Source organism: Carcharodon carcharias, chromosome 20 (genome assembly GCF_017639515.1).
Source record: "Carcharodon carcharias isolate sCarCar2 chromosome 20, sCarCar2.pri, whole genome shotgun sequence".
NCBI classification, from domain to species: domain Eukaryota; kingdom Metazoa; phylum Chordata; class Chondrichthyes; order Lamniformes; family Lamnidae; genus Carcharodon; species Carcharodon carcharias.
In genome coordinates, this window is record NC_054486.1 from 40,535,484 (window position 1) to 40,560,930 (window position 25,447).

The window sequence follows — 25,447 nt, forward strand, 5'->3', positions numbered from 1 at the left end:
AGGTTGGGATCAGGGAACTGCACTGATAAAGTCATCACTGTGCCGCAAAGAAAGTGGTGACAGAGGGGATCCGATTGGGGCTGGAGAAAGAATATTCCACATATTTCTGGAATATTCCACATATTTCATGAAGCAAACTGGGGAGACCAAACTTAGGTGATCGTTTTGCAAACACTGCAATTGTCTGCAATCATGATCATGAACTTCTAGACACCTGTCATTTTAACTCTCTGTCGCATTCCCATTCAGATCTCCCATTTCTTTTGCCTCCTCCAGAGCTCTGATGAAGCTCAAGAAACAGTATCTCATCTTTCTATTTAATTACAGCATTCTGCACTCAACATTTGAGTTCAACAATTTCTGATCATGACCACTACCCCTACTGTTCCAGACAGCAGCTGCTAGTAATAACTCTGCTGTTTCCATTGACATGTCTGTTAGACAGATCTTTGTTTCTTTTCAGTTAATATCTTCTGCCTTCCACTCTATCACAGACCTTCCCTTCTGTTCTTTACTCCACTCCCCCTTTTCCCTGCCTCTGTACTTGTTTAAAATGTATAACATTGGTAACCTTTCTCTTCACAGATGCTGCAGGCCTACTGAGCATTTCCAAAACTTTTCATTTTTATTGAGATACTGACTGCTGAACAGTGATATACAGTAACAATTTTAATTATACCTTCTTCTGTTCTTGAGCTGTCATGATCAGCCAGTCTGGAAGAGGTTGGCCTAGACTGAATCATGGTTCCAGATGGCATGTGAGGCAGCTCATCATCTCTGAGATCTGCAATCATATCCTGAAGTTTTGACCTGTTTACCCCTGTAAATGAAAGCCATGAGTAACTGTTCAGTCACATCTCCAGCAATCTTGTTAGTTTGAAATAGGTTCTATAATTACATCTTCTATTTACTCTGGCAATCATATAAAACATATTTATTAGAACTGCTTACAAAACCAAACCGCCCTAAATAGTATTTTATACATGAATCAATATACTCTATGGTATTACAACTATTTTTTCTGATCAGATTATTATAACCTACTACATACAACTAAATAGCTACGAAAATTGAAAAACAAAAGCCAATATCTTCTTGATCCAATTATGTAGATAGAGGTTTTCACAGATTAGGCATGGAGAGAAAAACGAATTAAGGAACTGTTCATTTGAGCAACATGAATGGAGAACAAAACAAAGATAAAAGGTTTAGATGTTTATACTAGGGGTGCAACAAACTAGCACTTCAAATGCTTCTGTCAAAAGATTTGTCAAAAGGTTGTTTTTTGATCATCTTCCACACTTGTGTTCTCATTTAATTGTTCGATGTTTCAGTAAAAAACAAAAACAAATTGGGGCACAAATATTGGGAGCAAAAACGTAAGGCAAATTTTATTCACTGCTTTTCTCTTCATTGACTATACCTCACGTACCCAACTAAGATCAAAGCAAAGCAACATCAAAGCAAAACAGAAACTTCAGATACTTGTTTTTAAATGAGGAACTATTAATGCTAATTTAAATTTCTCAGATAGCAATTACTCACCACAGTAATTACAATCCTCTGTGGAGGGTCTTCTATGTTGTCGGGTATATATCACACCACCTAATGGTACAGAGTTTTGGGTGCAAATTCTTACTGTCCATTCACAGAATTAGTTTCCACCACAGGTATCTTCACAGGCTAGAGGAATTTGTGCACCAAAGGGCCTTGCGGATAATGGCTGTTGGAAGTTCTCTTGATTCAAATCACTCCTGGGGCCATCTGGCGTATCCAAATGGAGTCCTCACACTCCAAGAAAGCACAGTCTGTTAAGGAATATGAAACTGAGGAGCGACACCCAAACATAGACTGAAGGAGTTCATTCACCAAAACAGAGGAATGGATTTAAGTGCCAAGGATTTTCTTATTTAGAAATGGCCAGTGGAAAGTCCAATGGTAATGGTGTAAATAAATGCATATATGTGCATGGCAAGTAACAGTAGTTCAATGTTCAGTATGTGTTCTGCTTCTAGTCTCACCTCTGGAGTGAAACAAGCTGGCAACTGACAAAGTGCAAGATATTGCCCGAAGGGACATGAAACACAGTTTAAGAGGAAAGACATTCCAGGCAAGGCAAAAAAAAAAGGATGAGTTAAGTTTAATTTTCCAGCTTAAATGGCAGCATTTGACTCATCCTGTGGAAGCACATGGCTGTTTATTTAAGGGATGGGAGGCATATATAGTCTGCATCATTTATTTTTCACAGACACAGCTCCTCAAAAGCATGTGAAATCTCACATGGACACACAGCTATACATTCTTCCAAGTTTTCTGTAACTCCTTGTCTTCCACTTGGAAAACTGAACATGTACTCCCAAGTGTACAAAGTTGTACTCACATATGAAAGTCCGGTTCTTTGTTATCATACATGATGAAGTGATTGCTGTCTAATGAAATGCTTAAGAAGTTGCATACCAATATCATTTGCAACTGACAAAGGAAGAATTGCCAATCTGTGTATCTTAGGAAGCAAAATCTCCCTCTAAGTGAGCGGCTTGCAAAAGTAATTTAAAAGTTCTGTTGCCCAATCACTAGTGTCAATCACAGAGGTTACAGTCTGTACTATTTTGTGCTGCCATTGAAAACAAAGCCCAGAGGTGGGCAGAAGTACATACAAAACAATACATTTCACATCAATTTAAAAGTAATTTCTACTAAACGTTCCTCAATGGCTCAGTGAGTAAATGCACCACGTGGTGCAGTATAGAACCAGAAAGATTAGGAAATTACCACAATCAACCAATGGTCTTGCCCAAGTCAAGTGATCTCAGCTGGGCTGCAGTTAGGATGTTACAACTGACATCAGTGTCGCTGAGCTATGAGTGGTGACTGAAGAGAAAGGTGGGAAATCAGCTTGTGTTTCACCACCTGATGATTATCCTGTGGCTCCTCATAGAAAGTATATATGCGCACATCAGGTGTAGACAAATTCAGGGTCAGCTGTGATGCATCCCTCTCCCAGAAAAGTATCCTGCTGACACTCACTATCTAGGCCCACACAAGAATAATAGCTATTTGAGCAAAGTATCAGATGGTTTCAGATGCCAGTAAAACGACTGGAGCAAGAGTCAGCATCTTCACAGAGCAGCAGCAAACTGGAAAAAGAAATCTAACTGCTACCGAAAAAAGTCTCAAATACAAACTTAGAGATCATTAAACAGCTTTAATGTTTATTGAGTCTTTGACTCAATGTTGAGAATGACTATATTTGCATTTGCAACAGAATCCGTTGCTCGCATACATACAAATGTTGAGAGATTATTTATTGGACTCAGCAAGATACTTAGTTAAACCACAGGAAAATTTAAAATAAAATCCTTGGACATGTATTTACATTCAATCTTAACCAGCAATTTCAACCACATGCTCCAATACTAAATGCCCTCAGAGTATAAGGCTAAAATACAAGGAGGTTAAACAGCCTCAACTATTTCTTGCTAGATATGTTGTTCTTCAACATAACTCCTAATTCAGCAGTTACTGTAGATATATTTTTACATAGCAAAAAAAAATTACAAATATACATTCTGTTGCATTGCAAGAATTCAACGGAAGTTTAATGTGTATTTTCATTAGAATATCACTGGTTCGTGACATATGAGTGTCTTGCATGTTTTTAAAAAGTAGACACAGGTCCAATCATCATCTTGGATCATCTTGCAAAAACCACAGGCTCTGAAGAGGGCTATTTATGCTAACGTCTACATCTTTGATTGTGATCTTGATGCGATGCTGTAAGATATGATCTCACCCATAGCTAGCTTCAACAGGAGATTAAAGGAATGATGACATAAATATATCTGTCTTATATATCTGTCTTAGCCTCATTTGTCTGATAAAATTTCAGATGTTATAATTGTTCCTGAAACATTTTACTAAAATAAAATGTGATGCCCTGTCAGGTGCTTCTAAATGATTTTAGATATACTATATCTGGGATTTTCACATTAAAAAAATATTTTTAATTTAAAAGAATAATAGCCCAGTCAGTTTCAATACATACTTAACACTGGACAAGTACCAGGTGATTTAAGTCCAATCAAACACAAACTGCATGCTACTGTAAAAGAACTGTAATTAATGACTGATACACAACTAATCCTTAGAAAGAATTTTTCACTGGTACTACAGGAGCAGTATAATGAGCCTCAACCAGGGACCACTACATTGCGCCAACAGACCAGCATATATTCAGCATCAGAACTGACAAAGCCAAAACTAATTTCCAAAAGACTGTAAACTAGAGCTATTAAACCTCAATCTACACGTTATGAAAAATATAAGTTGTGCACTGATACGGTTAATACGGCTCACATAAGTCTAATATTTACAGCTAAAAATCACAAATTTGATATATAAGGGATAAACTTGAAAAGCTCATCTTTCTCTGCATATTTATTTACTTAGAAAGCTTTGCCAACCTAATCAAGGGCATTTTAAACATTTATTTGGTAGTGATACAAATAAAATTTATTTCCTTGCCTCTCAACTAGATAATAAGTTACTGCAACACTATAATGATTTAGTCCCATTAGCAGCCAATTCATCCGGGGAATTGTGTGGTAACACCTACAATCCTCTTCTTACAAAGGAGCTGTTTTTGGGTTGGTAAGTTCAAAACCAAATATATTTACCTATCAGCAATATGTAATCATTGCCATTGAATTATTAAATCAAATAATCTTTGAACTGTTCCCAACTATGTCAACCTTTCATAATGTATATGCATCTCTTTTAAAGTTTATTTATTTATAACTTCCAAGTTTCAGCAACCATTTTTGGCAAGGGAGAAAAACAAAATTTTAACTAAGCAAATACTGAATACTTACTTTCAGAACATGTTTGCACTCATGTTTTGAAGTAGTGTTGTCACAAGCACTACACATCATTAAAGGCAAATAAAGACAGACAATGCTGGAAATGCACAAAAGTTTCAGAAAAAGACGTTAACATTTCAGGATTTTTCAGATTTCCAGCATTAATTATTTTTACCCGTTTCATAGATTTAAGAGAATTAAGTGGAACGATGGACTATTTTGGCTTTTCTGTTGGAAACATGCCAAATCTGACTCGTTAGACTGCTAGGATGAAAGTTCTCTCCTTCGAAAATGGTCCTGAGCAAAATTATTTCAGGCAATCTCATCCCAGTTTTTTAGTAGATATGACCACAACATAAAGGTTTGCACAAATCACGATTTTTTTTAAAATGATGACTACATCTGCCTCAACAAATCTCAGACAATAAATGGACACAAATAAACTAAACCCAGATCTTTAAAACCAACATATTGTGTTGGCACAGGTCTATTTTGATTGTGCCATTATACAAGTACTGACACACATTTACTTAAAGGAATTGATCACTGCTTTTTGCAAAATTTAGGTCAATTCAATAGAAAGGATTTATGTAAGCAATGTGCATTCTTTTGTACAGCCTCTTGTCCATTAGATATGTCTCCGTGCAAACATTTTAATACTCAGTTTTTCTTCTACCATCTCAAACGTAAAAGTAGTTGACATAAATATTTTTGAAAGCCTATTAACCAAAAACATAAGCTCTATCTTACTGAAGCACTGCAGAGGGTGGAATCAATATTTTACCATGCATTATATATTTATGATGGGTGGCAAGGAGAACAGTTATAAATTAGAGATTGGCCAATTTTTAAGTGTCATAAATGCCTCTTCTATCATAAAGTTCTACATTCATGTTATTATTAGGTTTGGTTTGGCAAACTTAAAATCTTCTTTTAAACCAAGTTCTCAATTTGCAGTCCTTAAATGTTTGATAGGAAATATAAATATAAATTGACTGGAACTGTGACATTTATTAATGTCTAGATTTTTGAAAGTAGTTGCAGACCAAAATAAAAAAGTAAAAGCTTTTTCACTTAGGCAAGGCTCTAATCTACAGCAGATACATAACAGTAATAGCAACCTAGGTTTTGGCACTACGTTTAAGCACCATTTGGCACAGTACAAACTTGAAAAGCTTGCTGATGAATTGTTAATTGTGGTTCCAGTACCAAAACTAAGCCTCAAGCTGAGATCAGAAAATCTGATAAAGAATGAAAATCAGAAAGAAATCATCACTGCTGTCCACTCTGATATACCTTCTACAGCATTAATTGAGAAAGGAAAGTTGAGAAAGGATCATCTGCCAAGCCTCTTAGATTGTGGTGGTACATGGACTGGGAAAACAGAGAGAGAAAAAAAGACATGGGGAGATCCACAACCCTGCAATTATAAAAAAAAGGGACAGTATTCAATGTAATTACATTTTATTTCTTTATATTCAATCTTGGAATTGGGGCTGGGCGGGGGCTTGATTTGCCCACACCATGTTGCCAATGGGGTGTTTGCTTGAACTGGTTTGATGCAACTGGTAATGCCTGGTAAAACTGCTCAAGAGTCCTTGAGAATTTTGTTTCTTTCCACAATTCACAAACTATTCTCTGGCAATTCAATTTCCCTCCCCTTTTCACAAGGACATTCGAACAAGTTCACATTTATCTAACTCAAATGCACCACTTTCTATTTCTACTTTAAGTAACCCACACTTTATGCTCCATTAAATCTATCTATCTGGAATCTCTGCCTGGGCGTGTGCACGGACACCTGTTTGGGAGTTGTCCCCGTTTGGAACTAAACCTGACAGACCACAGCCAAAGAATTATAGAATGGCAACTTTTGATTATTCACTTTGCTTGAAAAGTTTTGTCTCCCCAAACTATGCATCAACTAAAAATTACCTTTCTTTAATATTCTTTACTTATATTACCTAAGTAGAGAAACTGGATTAAGTTTATTAAGAAGAAAACACCACTACTCTGTTTCCTGTCACTCAGCCAATTTCGAATACATATTGTTACTGTCCCTTTTATTTCATGAGCTCTAACTTTGCTCAAAAGCTTTATCAAAGTCCATGTACACCACGTTACCCTCACCAATCCTCTCTGTTAACTCAAAATCTCCAACAAGTTAGTTAAACACTATTTCCAATGAACAAATCTGTGCTGGCTTTCCTTCATTAACCCGCATTTACCCAGATAATTATTAATTTTGTCCCGAATAAGCTTCCCCTCTGTGCTTCAACCGACTTGGTGATTGTTGCATCTTTTTTGAATGGTACATTTGCATTTCTCCAGTCCACTGGCAATATCCACATATTGGAGGATTGGAAAATTAAGGCCTGTGCATCTGCAATTTCCACCCTTATTTCCCTCAGTCTCCTTGGAATCACCTCATTTGTCCTGGTTACTTAACTTTTAAGTGCAGCCAACTTAGCTAATACCTCCTCTTTATCAATTTTTAAACCATAACTATCTCAGCTGCCTCCTGTTTCACCATGTTTTTACTTAACTATTATCTAAAACCCTTTGATTATAATTTATAGTTGACTTTTTTTTAGATTGAGTTAAAAATCTCCACTTCCAAAATCCAACACAGGGGACAAAATAAATTTGAGGTTCAATCCCTCAATGTTACATGGTTCACTCCTTGGATTTTTTTGCTTCGTCCACCATTCTATTTTAAAATCAATGAGGAAATTCTAAAAAAAACTGATCACGTAAGAAACAATAATAGGCATACACACACATCACCTAGAGAAAAATATCAGCAAAACCACTTAAATAGGTGTGTGCACTCTTCTAACCAGTTAGTATAAAATGCATGCAGTACTTATTACCATGCAATGTTAGTTTCCATGTGCTGCATTTGTTTTGTTCTAAGCTAGAGTAGTATATATTCCACATCCAATACTTGAATCAATAAAACGATTTTCAACATTCAGAACTTTCATTATTTACTGCAATATCAACCTTTCAATCAACTATTTAAGTTTTCAGCCAACAGATTGTTAATCTTCTTGAACTTTTTGAAATGGCTTTCAGTAGTTTACTTGTTTATGAATTTCAAACGAGAATTGAATCCACAATTAAGTTGATGTACATTTTTAAAAACACAACCCTCTCTCCAACTGAAGAATCACATTTGGCTCGAAATGTTAACTCTGTCTCTCCCTCTCCACAGATGCTGCCAGACCTACTGAGTATTTACAGCACTTTGTTTTCATTTCTCCAACTGGTTCTGCTTAATAAAGAGCCACTTCTGCTACTCAAGATTTGAACTGTACACTTTGTCACCAGAGGATAAAAGTGCTTACAAGTATTATTTTCTGAATCACCCAGCTACAGATATCACAGTACTTCCATACATGTTGCTAATGAAACGTCCATACTAAAAACAGGAAAAACTCTAACCCCACTAATGAAAGGAATGTTCGTTGCACCCCTAATCTACAGTTTCTTTGGGCAGGAAAGAAAAGAATTCAACAAACAGAAACAAAGCTGATGAAAGACAGACATTTGGACAATGTAAATAGGAGTAGAGCACGTTTAAGGAAAGGCGAAAGTCATACTACATGATTCAGAATTATCTGCACTTACTCTTGACCCCCTTCTTGCCCTTCCGCTCCTTCTTGTATTGTTCCTTCAGTTTACTTATTAGTCCCTTGTCTACAGCCCAAACCTCCGAAGATGGGGAGAAGTCATCCTTGTCTACATGCAGCACATCATTGAAAAATCAGCAAATCGGAATGCAAGCAGTCGCTGCTGCTATTTCATGAAGGTTAGTGGTTTAATCACAGCCTTTAAAAAGTTACTGGAGAAGAATTATCATATAATCTTTTAAACACAATTCTAAGTTATAACAAGTCATTTTGAAGAAAATTATTATTTTGTTAAAGACCTTAGTCTTAATGGATAACGCAAGGTTAAAAATATAGCAATTTCATGCCACTGCAGCCAAAACAGCAAAGCACAAGACAGCCAGTTTTATAAAGCATGTCTTTCCTTACAAGCAATAAATTGGACACAAGCTTACAAGGAGGGTTCTCCCTTCACCCTGCTAACAAATCAGCTTAAAGGGATAAATGTGAACTTTTGCGAACATGATTGACAACCCTTTTTTTAAAGAAGTGAAAATACAGCAATGTTTCAATCAAATAGTGGAAGTCCAGTTAGCTAATTATTGTAACAACCACAATTTGAATAACTGAATACAGAATAGCTCAAGTATTGTGCTATATTAAATTATAACTATGCTTGTCCATAAAAGTTGGAAAGAAAAGGAAATTAAACTACTGATCATCTGATAGGACTACAAAATTTGTACAGAATAGAGAATATGATAGAATCTGAATGATTTGCATGACAGCAACTATGAACAATTTTATGAGTGCAGGCAAACTAAGTGAGACCCTATCATGGATCTGTGAACTGTAATTCTGCCAAGAGATTAGTCCTTTTACAATGCTTCCTGATGCCAGGTCTGAAATTTACTTCTGGTCAGTATTTGTTTTTTGACATCTTATAGTCCCTACAACCTCAAAGAGACCTACCATAAATTGCTACTTTGTAAATCATAAGCCAGATAACGCGAGAATATTAGGGGTCTAAGGGAAGGGAAGGAGATGTAGCACAGATGAGGGGAGAAGAGAAAAAGTTCAGGGCTCTTGTGGGCACTGTCAGTAGGATTCAATTCTTCCCATTTTTTGGACTTGCTCAAGGCAGCACATTCAGTTTTTTCTACTTTTGTATCTGCACGGTTTTATTAAAGGGAACTAGTGTTCGATAAATCTATCAAGATTTTTCTGAGGGTGTTACTAGCAAGGTAAAGGGAAAGCAATGGATATATACCTCAAGTTTCTGAAGTGATCTGATAAGGTGGCACACAATAGGGTGTTTCACAAGATTAGGGCTCTCATGGATTGGGGGTAATATGTTAACATAGACTGAGGATTAATTAACAGACAGAAAACAAGGATCAATTGGTTATTTTTGGCATTTAACTAGTGCAAGGATTGGAGCTAGAGCCTCAGCTTTAAAATCTATAATAATAAATTAGATGAGAAGAGGAAGTGTAATATGTCCAGGTTTGCTGATGATACAAAAATAGGTGAAAAGGATGCAAAGAAGTTGTTAAGAGATATAGATCGACTGGGCAAGGTGGCAGCAGATGGGAATATAATGCGGATAAGAGTGAAATTATCCACTTTGGTAGGAAGAATGGGAAAGCAGAACTTTTTTTTTAGAAGTATACAGACGGTTTTAAGTTTTCTTGTACACCAATCACAGCAAGTTAACATGCAGGTACAGCAAACAATTAGGAAGGCAAATGGTAGCAAGGGGGCTAGAGTTTAACAAGTAAGGAAGTCTTGCTGCAAATTATATGGATTTTGGCAAGACCATACCTACAATACTGGGTTCAGGTTTGATCACCTTAAGGAAATGATAAAAACAAAAAACAAAAAACTGCGGATGCTGGAAATACAAAACAAAAACAGAATTACCTGGAAAAACTCAGCAGGTCTGGCAGCATTGGCGGAGAAGAAAAGAGTTGACGTTTCGAGTCCTCATGACCCTTCAACAGAACTGTTCTGTCGAAGGGTCATGAGGTCACGAGGACTTGAAACGTCAACTCTTTTCTTCTCCGCCGATGCTGCCAGACCTGCTGAGTTTTTCCAGGTAATTCTGTTTTTGTTTTTTAAGGAAATGATACTTGTTTTGCAGGGTGGGGGATGCGGAGAGCGGCGATTGAACGAATGCTTATTAGATTGTTGGTTGTCCTATGAAGATTGTGCAAAACGGGCTTATATTCTCTGGGTTTTAGCAGAATGGGAGGCGACTGCATTAAAATGTATAAAATTCTTCAAGGGTTTGATGAAGGGGATGCTGGGAGGCTGTTTCCCCTGGCTGGTGAGCCCTGAACTTGGGGTCATAGTTTCAGAATAAGAGGTTTTCCATTTAGGGCTGAGGTTACGAGAAATTTCTTCACCCAGGGGATTGCGAATCTTAGAACACTCTACTCCAGAGGGGCTGTGGATGCTATCAATGAGTACATTAACAATGAAATCAATAGATTTTTTGGGCACAGAATTGAGAGATATGTGGATAGGGCAGGAAAGTAGAGTTGATGTACAAGTTCAGCCATGATCTTATTGAACATCAGATCAGGCTCAATGGGCCAAATGGCATACTCCTGTTTATTTTTCTTGTATTCTTAAGTTCCCTTAGTGGGATCTGCCAATTCAGTTAAGTACCCTAATCAAAACTGCTTTGTGCTTCAACAAATGTGTTCCCAGCTGTTTCAGCTGATGTAAGTTTTTTTAAAAAAAGATTCAAATTAACAATGGGGTAATTAAAGGAGAAATTAAACCTACAGAATTAAATATAATACAGGAAATAAATGCCAAAAATGAAGGAAAATTATTACAAGAAAGAAATTTATCTTTTTAAGATGGGAATATACTCACTGGGTCCTAAAATTTCTTCTCAAGCCATTTAAAAAAAAGATTGCATTGATAATCCTCAGATTTGCAGCCCAATGGGATTGGTGGGCTCTGCAAGTACAAAGCTGATCACAGCCATCTCTGCACTGCAGTTCCAGTTAAGTGGAAAAGTTAAATCAGGCATGAGTAGACAACAATAATTTATAGATTCACCAGCCAAAAATAGTTGAACATTTGAAGGAGCTTTTTAATAAGTAACTAAAAGTGAAATATTTAAAAATCCCACTAGATTGGAAAATAATAAATGCTTCAGTACAATTTCATCATTCACTGCACATACACATTTTTAGATAGATATTTATCAAGAACGAGGTTTAGAACCAAATTACCATGATTCACCATTAATCAGACAATTAATGATATAGCTAAAGAAATAAAACAGGTTTAAAAAAAGTCACCACATGTCTGGGCTTTTCTTGTAGTTTACAACAGGTTGTAGCATATTGACCTAACACTACTTAGTTTGCAACATTCCAATTTACAATTTAACAAAGTAGCTTCAAATATTTCATTAGAAATATGTTGATTATTTTTACATTAGATTTATTGCTAGATGCAAATTTTAATGACAAGAGCAGGGAGAGCTCTTCTAAGGAAAGTAAAATGCATTACAGGGTTGCAAGGCCATGCTAGAAATGCACAAAGAAAGCATGCAAAATGATCTTCTTGGGTCAAGACTTGACATTAACACATGCTGCTTTAGATTATATTGCAGCACAGGCTGCCAGCTATTTAATGTTCCTCCTGTATGTAACAATACCAACACAATGTTATATGAAACCTACTAATCAAGTAAAATAATCCTTAAATATAATTTTTGGGATATGGGCTTTGCTGCAAAATTGCCCATCTCTAGTTACACTTGAGATGGTGAGGTTCCTGTGGTGAAGGTGTTCCAAAACCGATTAGCTACAGAAGTTGCAGAATGTTAACCCTGCGACAATGATATATATCCAATAAGGAAGGTGAGCAGCTTTGAGGGTAACTTGGGAGCTGATACTGCTTCCATAACCTCCCAGCGGAGGTCACAGGTTTGAATAGAGATGCCAAAGAAGCCTTGGCAAATTGCTGCGGTGCAAGCTGTAAATACTACACACTGCAGCCACAGTGTGCCAGTAATTGAGCAGGTGAATGCATAGGCTAGTGAATGAAGTGCTAGTCAAACAGATTGACGGTGTTAAGCTTCTTGAGTTTTGTTCCAGCTACACCCATTCAGGCCAGTATTCCATACAATTCTCAATGATGCCCTCTTTTGATTAATGGTGGACCCCAATGCCACCCACCCAACTACCCCACAATGATATTGATAGTGAGGGTCCCAGTAAAGGTAGTGCTAGTTGATGTTGTGGGGAGGTGGTTAGACTCGCTCTTGTTGGAGATTCACCAGCTGGCACTCGTGTGACACAAATGTTACTTGCCACTTATCAGCTCAAACCTGCATGTTGTCCAGATCTTCCTGCATGTGGACACAGACTACTTCATTATGAGGAATTGCAAACGGAGCTGAAAATTGTGCAATCATCAGTGAACAGCCCACTTCTGGTCTTGAGGGAAGATCAGTGATCAAATTGAAGATACTTGGGATTACCAATAAAAGATTTATGCAATAGTATAAACATTAAGCTCTCTGCTGTTTCAGTCAATAATCTCAACTTCTTTCAGATTTATTTTTTAATTAAATTGAAGAAATACAAAGAACTGTAAAACTAGAATGGTTCATCTCAGTCTGACACAACCAAAAATCTCAATCATACCAGGTATTAAATTTAAATAATTCCAAAGATCTATTTTTTTCTGGACTTCTGGTCGTGTTGCCAGCAGAATCATTAGAAGTCAGATAAAAAGCTATAAATGCCAGAGCACAGAGACAATGGGATGGATTTAAGTGCAATTCGGCAGCAGCTCCATTGATTTTCTTACCCCATTCTGTTCCATCCCCAGAGCTCCTAGCTTCCCCAGCTCCTTCTCCATCTTCGGCTGTCACTAAAAAATCAAATTCTTTCAAAGCTTCTTCAGTATCATCAGGCAAGTCGGTAGCTAGCCCCTCATTACCAATCTAAAAGTGACAAATATTGATCATTTTAAAATCGTGATATCCAATTCAGAAACTTACTGTTTATTCCTTAACATTGTTTGCTGATAAGAGTTCAAAGGTCAAACTTGTGTCAATAGTGCATATTGAGCAGTTTTTTAAAAATGGTTTCCAACATATTTTGTAAAATCTCAATCAAGAAAACAAACCTTACACAAATTCAGATAAGTATGGTGTACATAAATTATGCTCGAGGACTAAAGCTCACAGGCAGAAAAGGGACTGAGATGGTGCTCAAAGGCTTTATAATGACAACAGGGATACTAATGATCAGATTACTACTATTTTACTATATCTTTTGGATGGTCCCTGACTAGCATTGCTACTGTGGAATAAGGGAATGATCACTTAACTATAACATCATATCATCTTCAGTTTTGTTAATCACTGCTTTCTTTTGTCCAGACCTTCGGGCAATAATTATGTTGTATTTCAGTCTAACATCTCAAATGTTAAATAAATCACAGTAACACCACAACAAGCTTTACTGTTGCTTGTCTCACACGATGGGCCTAACAAGTTGCACAAAGTTCCTCAGACATTGGTACAATAAATTTGAACATTTACTTTATGTTTCTTGTTTATTCTGTGCTTTTCTTTGCTGTCTGTGATGTCCTCCACCATTTCACCTTCCTCTTCATCATCATCACTGTCATCATCAGTATTTTCTAGGAAATTAAATGTTTCAAGGACAGCCTCAGCTAGGCCTCCCCTTGGCTTATCTCCTGCGTTCCTATGTTCAGGAGAGAGTAGGGAAAATCTTATTAGCAATTACAGCATCTACATATTTTTAAAATCTCTTTCCATCAACCTGAAAGTCTGCATTATGGTCCTGGAACTGGCAGACGTGTAAACTGCTAACTGAAATGCTGATAAGTGGCCAGTTTTTTTTTTAAGTAGTCCAATCCTCCTTCCCTCTTACTATCTTCTTACCTCCCCATCCAAAACACAAACATTCAAAATGCAGGCATTAGACATCTCCAAAACTATGTTCTCCTTGTAGAACTCTGGGTGAAATAAGTAAATTTCCTTAAAGAAAATTAAATTTGAACAAGTCAAAACAACAATATGATGCCAAGCCTACTCACTGAGAGTATCAACACTTCCAATCATTTGTAACAAGAACAGAAAATGCTGGAAAAACTCAGCAGGTCTGACAGCATCTGTGGAGAGAGAAACAGAGTTAATGTTTTTAGTCCATATGACCTTTCTTCAGAGCTAAAGAGAAGTAGAAATATGATGAAAATTAAATTGTTTATGGGGGGTGCAGCAGGTGAAGCTGGATAGAAGGCCAGTGGGACAAAGGAGAGATTGACAAAGATGTCATGAACAAAAGGACAAAGGGAGTGTTAAAGGTAGTGGTAAATGCTAAAAAAGGTGCTGATAGGGGCATAAAGGTAAGAAAGCAAAATGTGTATTATATATCATCAGTATTCACCAAAGAGAAGGACTTAGCAGTCGATTTGTCTAGGGAAGGGTGTGTAGATAGCCTGGATCATGTTGAGATCAAAAAATAGGAGGTATTAGGTGTCTTGAAGAATATTAAGGTGAATAAGTCCCCAGGCCTAGATGGGATCTACCCCAGAGTACTGAGGGAGGCAAGGGAGGAGATTGCTGGGGCCTTGACAGAAATCTTTGTGTCCTCACTGGCTACGGGTGAGGTCCCAGAGGACTGGAGAATGGCCAATGTTGTTCCATTGTTTAAGAAGGGTAGTAGGGATAATCCAGGAAATTACAGGCCGGTGAGCCTTACGTCAGTGGTAGGGAAATTATTGGAGAAGATTCTTCATGACAGGATTTAATACCATTTGGAAGCAAATGGGAGTATTAGTGAACGGCAGCATGGTTTTGTGAAGGGGAGGTCGTGTCTCACTAACTTGATCGAGTTTTTTGAGGAAGTGACAAAGATGATCGATGATGGAAGGGCAGTGGATGTTATCTACATGGATTTCAGTAAGGCCTTTGATAAGGTCCTTCATGGCAGACTGGTACAGAAGGTAAAGTCGCACAGGATCAGAGGTGAGCTGGCAAGATGGATGCAGAATTGGCTTGGTCATAGAAGACAGAGGGTAGCAGTGGAAGGCTGCTTTTCTGAATGGAGAGCTGTCACTAGTGGTGTTCCGCAGGGATCAGTGCTGGGACCTTTGCTGTTTGTAGTATATGTAAATGATTTGGAGGAAAATGTAACTGGGCTAATTAGTAAGTTTGCAGACAACACTAAGATTGGAGGAGTTGCAGATAGTGAAGAGAATTGTCAAAGGATACAACGGAATATAGATTGGTTGGCGACTTGGGCGGAGAAATGGCAGATGGAGTTTAATCCGGACAAATGCAGGGTAATGGATTTTGTAAGGTCTAATACAGATAGAAATTATACAGTAAGTGGCAGAACCCTTAAGTGCATCAACGGACAGAGGTATCTGGGTGTACAGGCCCACTGGTCACTGAAAGTGGCAACGCAGGTGGATAAGGTAGTCAGGAAGGCATATGGCATGCTTGCCTTCATTTGCAGGGGTATTGAATATAAAAGCTGGGAAGTCATGCTGCAGCTGTATAGAACCTTGGTTAGGCCACACTTGGAATATTGCATGCAATTGTGGTCACCACATTACCAGAAGAATATGGAGGCATTGGAGAGGGTGCAGAGGAGGTTTACCAGGATGTTGACTGGTCTGGAGGTTATTAGCTATGAGGAGAGATTGGAGAAACTCGGATGGTTCTCACTAGAGCGACGGAGACTGAGGGACGACTTGATAGAAGTTTACAAAATTATGAGTGGCATGAACAGAGTAAATAGTCAGAAGCTTTTTCCCAGGGTGGAAGAGTCAATTACTAGAGGACATAGAGAAAACTACAATGAAGATGCGGGGGGCAAGTTTTTTATGCAGAGGGTAGTGAGTGTCTGGAATTTGCTGCCAGAGGAGGAGGTGGAAGCAGGTACGATAGTGGTGTTTAACAGACAGCTTGACAAATACATGAATAAGACGGGAATAGAGGAATACAGACCCCGGAAGTGCAAAATGTTTTAGTTTGACAGGCAATATGATTGGCGCAGGCTTGGAGGGCCGAAGGGCCTGTTCCTGTGCTGTACTTTTCTTTGTTCTTTCATAATAGCAGAACAAGGCTAAGCACTCTGTGAAATAACAATATGGAACAAGTAACAGATGGCCTTTAGGGGGAGTGGCGCCATATGCCAGTGTGGAACTTCCCTTATTCCAGTCATACTCAGCACCCCCCCACCACAACTCTTTCTTCGGTACACTGATGACTGTATTGGTGCCGCTTCATACTCTCGTCTGGGCTTGGAAAAAATTATAAATTTTGCTTCCAATTTCCACCCATCTTTTACATTCACACGCTCCATCTCCAACACTTATCTTCCCTTCCTTGACCTCTCTGTTTCCAAGTCTGGTGATAGACTGTCCACCAATATTCATTACAAGCCATCCAGCTCCCACAGCTACCTTGACTACAGTTCCTCACACCCCGCTTCCTGTAAGGACACCATCCCATTCTCTCAGTTCCTTCGCCTCCGTTGTATCTTTTCCGATGAAGCCACTTCCCAAAACGGCGCTTCTGACATGTTGCCCTTCTTCCTTAACCAAGGTTTTCCAACTACTGCGGCTGACAGGGCCCCCACCTCACCCCAAAAAAGGCCATCTGTTACTTGTTCCATGTTGTTCTTTCACAGAGTGCTTACCCTTGCTCTGCCATTATCACATTCTGCTTTCTTACCTTTACACCACTGTCAGCAGCTTTTTTAACACTTACACTCACTCTGGTCAGACCACATTTAGAATATTGTGAGCAATTTTGGGCCCCGTATCTCAGGAAGGATGTGCTGGCCCTGGAGAGGGTCCAGAAGAGGTTCATGAGAACGATCCCAGGAGTGAAAGGCTTAACATATGAGGAACGTTTAAGGACTCTGGGTCCATACTCGATGGAGTTTAGAAGGATGAGGGGGGATCTGATTGAAACTTACAGAATACTGAAAGGCCTGGATAGAGTGGACGTGGGGAAGATGTTTCCATTAGCAGGAGAGACTAGGACCCGAGGGCACAGCCTCAGAGTAAAGGGAAGACCTTTTAGAACAGAGATGAGGAGAAACTTCTTTAGCCAGAGAGTGGTGAATCTATGGAATTCATTGCCACAGAAGGCTGTGGACCGAGATAGATAGGTTCTTGATTGGTATGGGGATCAAAGGTTACGGGGAGAAGGCAGGAGATGGGGTTGAGAAACTTATCAGCCATGACTGAATGGCGGAGCAGACTCGATGGTCTGAAAAGCCTAATTTCTGCTCCTATGTCTTATGGTCTAATATCTCCTCCTTTGCCTCAATATCCATTCTAATTATGCCCCTATGAAGTGCCCTGCAGTGTTGTTCATTAACGATGCTATGTACATACAAACAGCTGCTGTCCTGTCCAGTTGCTCTTAGGTCTCTACTGTCAAGATGGAATGTGAATGATGAACGTACTCGAGGCCAGCCACCAAGTAGTACTAGAAACAGCTTATGTGTACACCACAAGGAGATACTGCAGCAACAGATCAAAATGCCTCAGATCAGAAACTAAGTGCACTAAAATACTTATTCATTTCCAAAATGTGGGTGTCACTGCCAAGGCTAGCATTTATTGCCATCTCTAATAATGAACCTCCAATAGCTCACACATTATGGGCTGAATTTTCCGTTCGGCGAGCGGGTGGAGCTGAACCAATTGTGGGCCGTGCCGCCATTTTGCGCGGGCGGGCCAATTAAGGCCTGCCCAGCGCATTTCACGCTGCTGTGGAGAGCAGGACTTTTAAAATTGCGGTGGGCGTGTACAGACCACTGGTTACAATGGGAAACCGGCAGTCTGTATAAAAAAAGGCCAGGCAGCCTCCTTTCGTCTGATCACCATGGCCAGCTCCAGGTTGCACTGCAGGGGGTCTGCATAGCAGGCTCTGGTAGGGGGAAGGCCAGAGGAGGAGGGCAGGCTGCAGGGTAGGCCAGCAGGGGGGGAGGGGGCAATGTGCCTCTTGCTTCTCTGATGGCTGCCTTGCTGCCCTTGTTGAGGAGGTGGCAGCAAGGTGAGAGGTCCTATTTCCCCAAGATGGGAGGAGGAGGGCTCCCTACGTGACGAAGCGGGCCTGGCAGCAGGTGGTCAGCTCCAGGGATGTTGTGCAGCAAACGTGGATTTAGTGCCGCAGGCGCTTCAATGATTTGTTGCATTCTGGAAGGGTAGGGTGAGTACCATGTTGGCCTTGGCCATTTAACCCAGCAGGTAGCCTTAGCCTTTGAGGGGACCACCCCCCCACCACCCCCCCTGCCACCTGCTCCCACAACCCCCCCCAACCCCCCGCCCCGTCTTAGTGTCATTACTGCATTGGGTATTTGGCACACGCTGTGTGGCAAGCAGATAGTGACCATGCTTACATCAGCCTTAATGGTTCATGAGAAGATGGGTTCTCCCCGCACCATGTGTTGGTCTTTGTCGCACTTGAGTCGTCTGGGGGCAACCTGCAGGAGAGGCAGCTAGGCACATACTCATAACTCCAACACGTGTCTTATTGATGGTGGAAGGGGAGCCTCATGGTGTTGTGGCCATGAGCCATCTGGTGGAACAAAAACAGAATTACCTGGAAAAACTCAGCAGGTCTGGCAGCATCGGTGGAGAAGAAAAGAGTTGACGTTTCGAGTCCTCATGACCCTTCGACAGAACTTGAGTTCTGTCGAAGGGTCATGAGGACTCGAAACGTCAACTCTTTTCTTCTCCGCCGATGCTACCAGACCTGCTGAGTTTTTCCAGGTAATTCTGTTTTTGTTTTGGATTTCCAGCATCCGCAGTTTTTTTGTTTTTAGCCATCTGGTGGTCTTGGCACCGCACCTAGTTGCACCTCCTTGCCATGAGAACTAAGACCCGTGTGTTATTGAAAGTGATGGACACCGAATGTGTCCAAGGTGGCCGTTGGGGGAGGGGGCTGGGAGCAGCCATACTCTCTTTCGGTGACCGATCAACAGTAGTGTGGGCAGGAGCCGCTGGAGGCCTCAGATGGGCCACTGTGGTTGGGATGTGGCATGCGCGTGCAGAGTCCATGAGTAATCAGCCCCAATAAATGGTGTTCTCTGTTCTGCAGGAGAAAAAAGCGCACAACATCTATGAGCGTTCGCGCACTGGTGGTAGCCAGCCCATGCTTCTCCTCCTCAGCTGATCTGAAGAACAGGCCGTGGAGTTGGAAAGGCGCCATGCGGCCAGGTCGACAGATGTCGGTGAGGCTGGGCTGCAGGGCCAGGTATTTGAGGTCCACAGTCCCATCCAGTCTGTCTTCCCACCATCCAAAGCACTGATGCAATTGTTAATGCAGCAACACTGCTCATTCACCGACTGATACATTCAGGCATGTGGGTCATACACAAAGGTCCCTCGTACCTTTGAGGATGCACATCTCTAGCACCTTCCAAAGTCGCTTTATCCCATTTCTGAACACTATCCCCATGGCCTAACATGCCATGGCATCGCTGCTGCACATCCAACTACTTATTGCATCTTAGGAGGGTTTGTACCTCCACCACCCTTTCAGCCAGTGCATCCCACATTACTCTGTCCAAAAGGTCCTCAGCACCTCACCTGTCAACTCAGCTTAAATAAATGCCACCAGGTTAGTCATCCCTCCACCAAGGGGAAATATTGCTTTCTGTCCACCCGGTCTATGCCCCTCATTATGGTATGAAGATCAATAACGTGACCTGTCAATCTCCTGCGCTCCACAGCAAATGTCACAAGTTTATGCAATGTTTCCTCATAACTCCAATTCTTCAGGCCAGCATGCATCCTGGTCAGGAATCTCTGCACTCTCTCCACTCCAATGCCATCCCTCCCATGAAGCTCAGGTCACAACTAAATGCAGAAGTGTAGCTGTAGCCTCAACAGCGTTTTCTGCACTTGCAACATGACCTCCTTTTTCCTACATTATATTCCTCGGCTAATAAAGGCAAGCCTGGCTTTTACCTTGTTAAACACCTTATGTTCCTGTTCTGCTACCTTAACCGGCCTGCCCAGCAAGATCCCTGTAATCGTCCTTACTTTCCATGGTCCTACCATTTCTCCTATATTCCCGTACCTTGTTTGTCTTGCCCAAGTGCATAACCTCACACTTATCCACATAACATTCCATGTAGCATTCCATTGGCCATCTGACCAGCCTGCCTGTAACCGCCTGGAATGTTTGGGCCTCCTCCTAATTATTTACCACCCCACCAATGTTTGTCTCCTTAGGTTCTTGAAGGTTGAGCGCACTGTGAGCTTGAGGAGAAAGGGATGAATTGTGTTACTGACTGAACACTAACTGATCCACTGTCCTTATTAATTTCAGCATCACCACAGCATGGCCGCAATGAGGACATCCAGAGTCCCCCTTCCACACCTGAGGGGCATCAATTGTCACGAGCATCACACCATTTCAGCAAGCCAGACACCAGCGCAGCAACTACCACATCGGTGGGGAATGCAACATCGGCTAGTGTCCCGGAGCACAGTGTAGAGGGCGCTTCACAATCGCTGGAGGAGATGGCACAGACAGAGAATGCCGATGGTGTCAGCAGCCAGAGGACTGCAGGGGACCAGGCACACGCTGAGTCAGGCCGTGATGATGTGCCTCTGGAGATGTCCACCATGCAGCAGCTACAGGAAAAACGGCCAGGTGCACAGGAACATCTGGCAGTGTTGCATGAGAGTGTGCTTCACTTGATCTCTGTGGTGGAGGAATCCAGGCAGAGTGTCAGTGATGGCACGAACCTCATGTCAGAGCGTCAGGCTTCCTCCATGGAAAGACTGGCGACTGTCGTGGAGAGGGGCTTCCAACAGATTGATCAGCTTCTGATGGGGTTACGCTCGGACTTGCAAGCCCTTACAGCGCTACTGGCCACAGGTGGTCATTGGCAATGTGGGAGATGTTCTGGGCACCAACTGTCCCAGCTTGGTGCCCATCCATCTGCGGTGAGCAGGGAAGTCCAGCTGCCTGACATCTCTGCAAGCTCCTCTCAGGGCACTCCGGATGAGGGCAGCAGCTCCTCCGCCCCTCTGCCAGTGACCGCTGCATCCGTTGAGGCTGTGACAACTGGGGAGGTGCCAGCTGTGGAACTGGCCACTCCCTCCCAGACGGGGCCAGCACAGGCTCCACGGGGCAGAGGATGTCTGCCAAGGTCATCGAGGCCAACAGGACTGCAGAGCCAGCAGGCTGTCTCACAAGCCACTCTGAGCGATGGGGTGGCACCAAGACGAGGCACCTGCAAACGTAAGCATAAGGCACGTTAGGCACTCCACGGGTTTCTCGCTGGTGCTCTTCTGCTGGGCCCAGATTAGGGAATTTATATTTTTCAACGTTGGAGCAACATTTTGTTTTTTTGTGGCACCATCTGATGGATGGATGGGAATAAAGTCCACATTTATTACCATGGCTGAGGGTGTCTCCTTTGTGCTGTATTTGTATATTTCACAGACATATCATGAGTGTTTGAGTGGACATTGATGTTTATGTACTAAGCCCTTAGTTGCAGCTCATGAAGTGGAAGGTGTAGCCTTAAGTGCTGCGTGGGGATGTGCCAGGCAAGGCTGGTCCTGCAGATACATTTGTGTGGAGCTAGTTGAAGGTTCGTTGGATTAAAGTCTCCCGGGTGTCCCTGCCTCCTTGGTGTAGTTGTGGGTTGGTGTGCAGCCCCTCATCATTGCCCTGTGCTTCCTCATTCTCTGAGCCACTGCTGGAGTCATCCTATGCAGCCGCAGCCAATGCGTCAAGGTCTTCATCGTCCACTGTGTCACCCCTTTCCAGCGCAAGATAGTAGTAGCATGCTGTGCTCTGCACTGTCACAGAGACGCAATCTGGGGGGTACTGGAGTGCGCCCCGAACGGTCCAAGCATCGGAAGCGTCTTAAGAAGACTGATGGTTCTCTCCACCACAGCCCTTATGGAGCCGTGGTTCCTGTTGTAGCGCTCCTCAGCTTCTGTTCTTGGATAGCGGAGAGGCGACATGAGCCACCTTCTGAGGGGACAGCGCTTGTCACCCACCAGCCATCCAACCAGCCGAGACGGAGCACTGAAGAGCCCCGGCACTGGGAATGTCTAAGGATGTAGGCGTCGTGGGAGCTGCCTGGGTACTTTGCACAAACTTGCAGAATCTGCATCCTGTGATCACACACTATCTGCATGTTAATGGAGTGGAAGCCCTTCCTGTTGACAAAGGTACCAGGCTCACCTGCTGGCGCCTTGATGACCACACATGTGCAGCCTATAGCACCATAGACACGGGGGAAGCCTGCAATGGCCACGAAGCCTCTGGCTCACTGTGCCTGACTTGCTTGGTCGCAGCGGAAGTTGATGAAGGTCAATGCACATCTGAACAGAGTGCTGTGACCTGCTTGACACAAGTGTGGACAGCTGATTGGGAGACACCACAAATATCACCCACTGAGCCCTGGAAGAAACCAGAGGCATAGAAGTGGAGGGCAACTGTGACCTTCAGAGCTGCTGGCATGGAGTGTCCGCCCACACAGTTAGGAGAGATCTCAGGACCAATCATCTGACAGATGTAGTTGACGGTTTCCCTTGACAGTCGGAACCTCCTTTGGCACTGCACCTCAGTCATATTGAGGTAGCTGCTTCGCTGCCTGTGTACCCTGGCAGCAGGATAGTGATGTCTTCTAGGGCCCCTTCTACCTTGGACAACTCTTGGCCCTAAAGTGCATGGTAAAATAGGGCAAAGTCAGCATGGTTTCATCAAGGGGAGGTCATGCCTGACAAATCTGTTAGAATTCTTTGAGGAGGTAATGAGTAGGTTAGACAAAGGAGAGCCAATGAATGTTATCTACTTGGACTTCCAGAAGGCCTTTGACAAGGTGCCGCACAGGAAGCTGCTCAGTAAGATCAGAGCCCATGGTGTTAAAGGCAAGGTACTATTGATAGAAGATTGGCTGTCAGGCAGGAGGCAGAGAGTGGGGATAAGGGGGTCCTTCTCAGGATGGCGGCTGGTGACTAGTGGAGTTCCGCAGGGGTCAGTGTTGGGACCAAACTTTTCACTTTATACATTAATGATCTAGATGAAGGAACTGAGGGCATCCTGGCTAAGTTTGAAGATGATACAAAGATGGGTGGAGGGACAGGTAGTATTGAATGAAGGCTGCAGAAGGATTTGGACGGGTTAGGAGAATGGGCAAAGAAGTGACAGATGGAATATAATGTGGGGAAGTGTGAGGTCATGCACTTTGGTAGGAAGAATAGAGGCATAGACTATTTTCTAAATGGGAAGAGAATTCAGAAATCTGGAGTGCAAAGGGACTTGGGAGTCCCAGTCCAGGATTCTCTTAAGGTTAACTTGCAGGTTGAGTCGGTAGTTAGGAAGGCAAATGCAATGTTGACATTTATTTCGAGAGGACTAGAATATAAAAGCAGGGATGTGCTACTGAGGCTTTATAAAGCTCTGGTCAGACCACATTTAGAATATTGTGAGCAATTTTGGGCCCCGTATCTCAGGAAGGATGTGCTGGCCCTGGAGAGGGTCCAAAGGAGGTTCATGAGATCGATCCCCGGAATGAAAGGCTTAACATATGAGGAACGTTTGAGGACTCTGGGTCTATACTCAATGGAGTTTAGAAGGATGATGGGGGGATCTGATTGAAACTTACAGAATGCTGAAAGGCCTGGATAGAGTGGACGTGGGGAAGATGTTTCCATTAGTAGGAGAGACTAGGACCCAAGGGAAGACCTTTTAGAACAGAGGTGAGGAGAAACTGCTTTAGCCAGAGAGTGGTGAATCTATGGAATTCATTGCCACAGAAGGCTGTGGAGGCCAGGTCATTGAGTGTATTTAAGACTGAGATAGATAGGTTCTTGATTGGTAAGGGGATCAAAGGTTACAGGGAGAGGGCAAGAGAACGGGGTTGAGAAATTTATCAGCCATGATTGAATGGCGGAGCAGACTCAATGGGCTGAATGGCCTAATTTGTGCTCCTGCGCCCCTTGTGCCTGTCCTCCCAAAGGTGGCTCCCCTGGAGGCTGATTGTCCACTCCTGGCCTCCTCCTTATTCTAGCCCTCCCTTCCTCCTCAGAGGAGCTGCCTCCAGTGGAGATGTCAGAACCCATACCCAGGCTAAATGGAGGCCTCTGGAAAGCTGCAGGCCCGATAAAGATTCCTGACTGCAGAGTGCTGAGCTGAAGTTCAAAGTACAGAGAAAGCTGCTGGAATTCCTTCTGAACTGCTACAAATCACACAGGCAAGTTTAAAATGCTTGCTGCAATAAATACTTCACTGAAAACACTGACAACCCCACTGAGCCCACATATCCCGTGCGTGAATGAGTTTTGTTAAAAAGTCACTTACCCGCTTGCCCGTTGCGCTCGTGTGCCGAGCCGACGATCACACGGGCGCCTCAAAATCGGTGTCAATTGCCGAGTTAAGGGCCTTAACAAACCCTTTAATTAATGGCGGGCGCACGTCGCATTTCATCGCGCGCCCGCCCAGCTAAATATCATGATGGCGCATGGTGATGTCTGGACGCCCGCCGACATCATTGCGCGCCATTTTAAGCACGTCACCCAGAAAATTCTGCCCTATGTCTGAACGCTTATGCTCTAAAATTCAGTTCCACTAGAAACCTAGATAAAATTGGAAACTTGTTTCGATGGTAAACAGATTCTTTGGTAAATTAATTCAACAATAATAACATTTTGTTCACTTTCTTTTTAAAAGGATCCCTATTTTATCACTTGCCAGGGATTCAGCTATGTGCATCATGATGTAGCAAAGAAAGGAGATGTTATAGGGCATTGATTCAAAAATCACCATCAGTACAAGTACTATGTTGGGAAATGTAATATGCAATTCAAACATGCCAAATCTGATGCAAATATTTTATCTTCCTGCCAAAGGATGCACTTTGCTTCCATACCAAATTCCATCTAGGAAAATATCCATCAAGAGGGGTATTC

General features: G+C 42.0%; 1 protein-coding gene across 6 annotated transcripts in view; it reads right to left on the bottom strand.

Annotated features, from left to right (window-relative positions):
- strn3 (striatin, calmodulin binding protein 3) overlaps positions 1 to 25,447 on the bottom strand; it is a 268,108-nt gene that overhangs the window by 125,427 nt on the left and 117,234 nt on the right. For 4 of the 6 annotated variants that reach the window (XM_041213984.1, XM_041213983.1, XM_041213987.1 and 1 more), the window contains 4 exons: positions 14,055 to 14,220; positions 13,316 to 13,451; positions 8,493 to 8,603; positions 680 to 820 (listed from right to left, as the gene is read on the bottom strand). In XM_041213984.1, the coding sequence (XP_041069918.1) occupies positions 680 to 820; positions 8,493 to 8,603; positions 13,316 to 13,451; positions 14,055 to 14,220 (554 nt within the window). The remainder of the gene's footprint in view (positions 1 to 679; positions 821 to 8,492; positions 8,604 to 13,315; positions 13,452 to 14,054; positions 14,221 to 25,447) is intronic. The other 2 variants (XM_041213985.1, XM_041213988.1) reach the window with 2 other exon arrangements.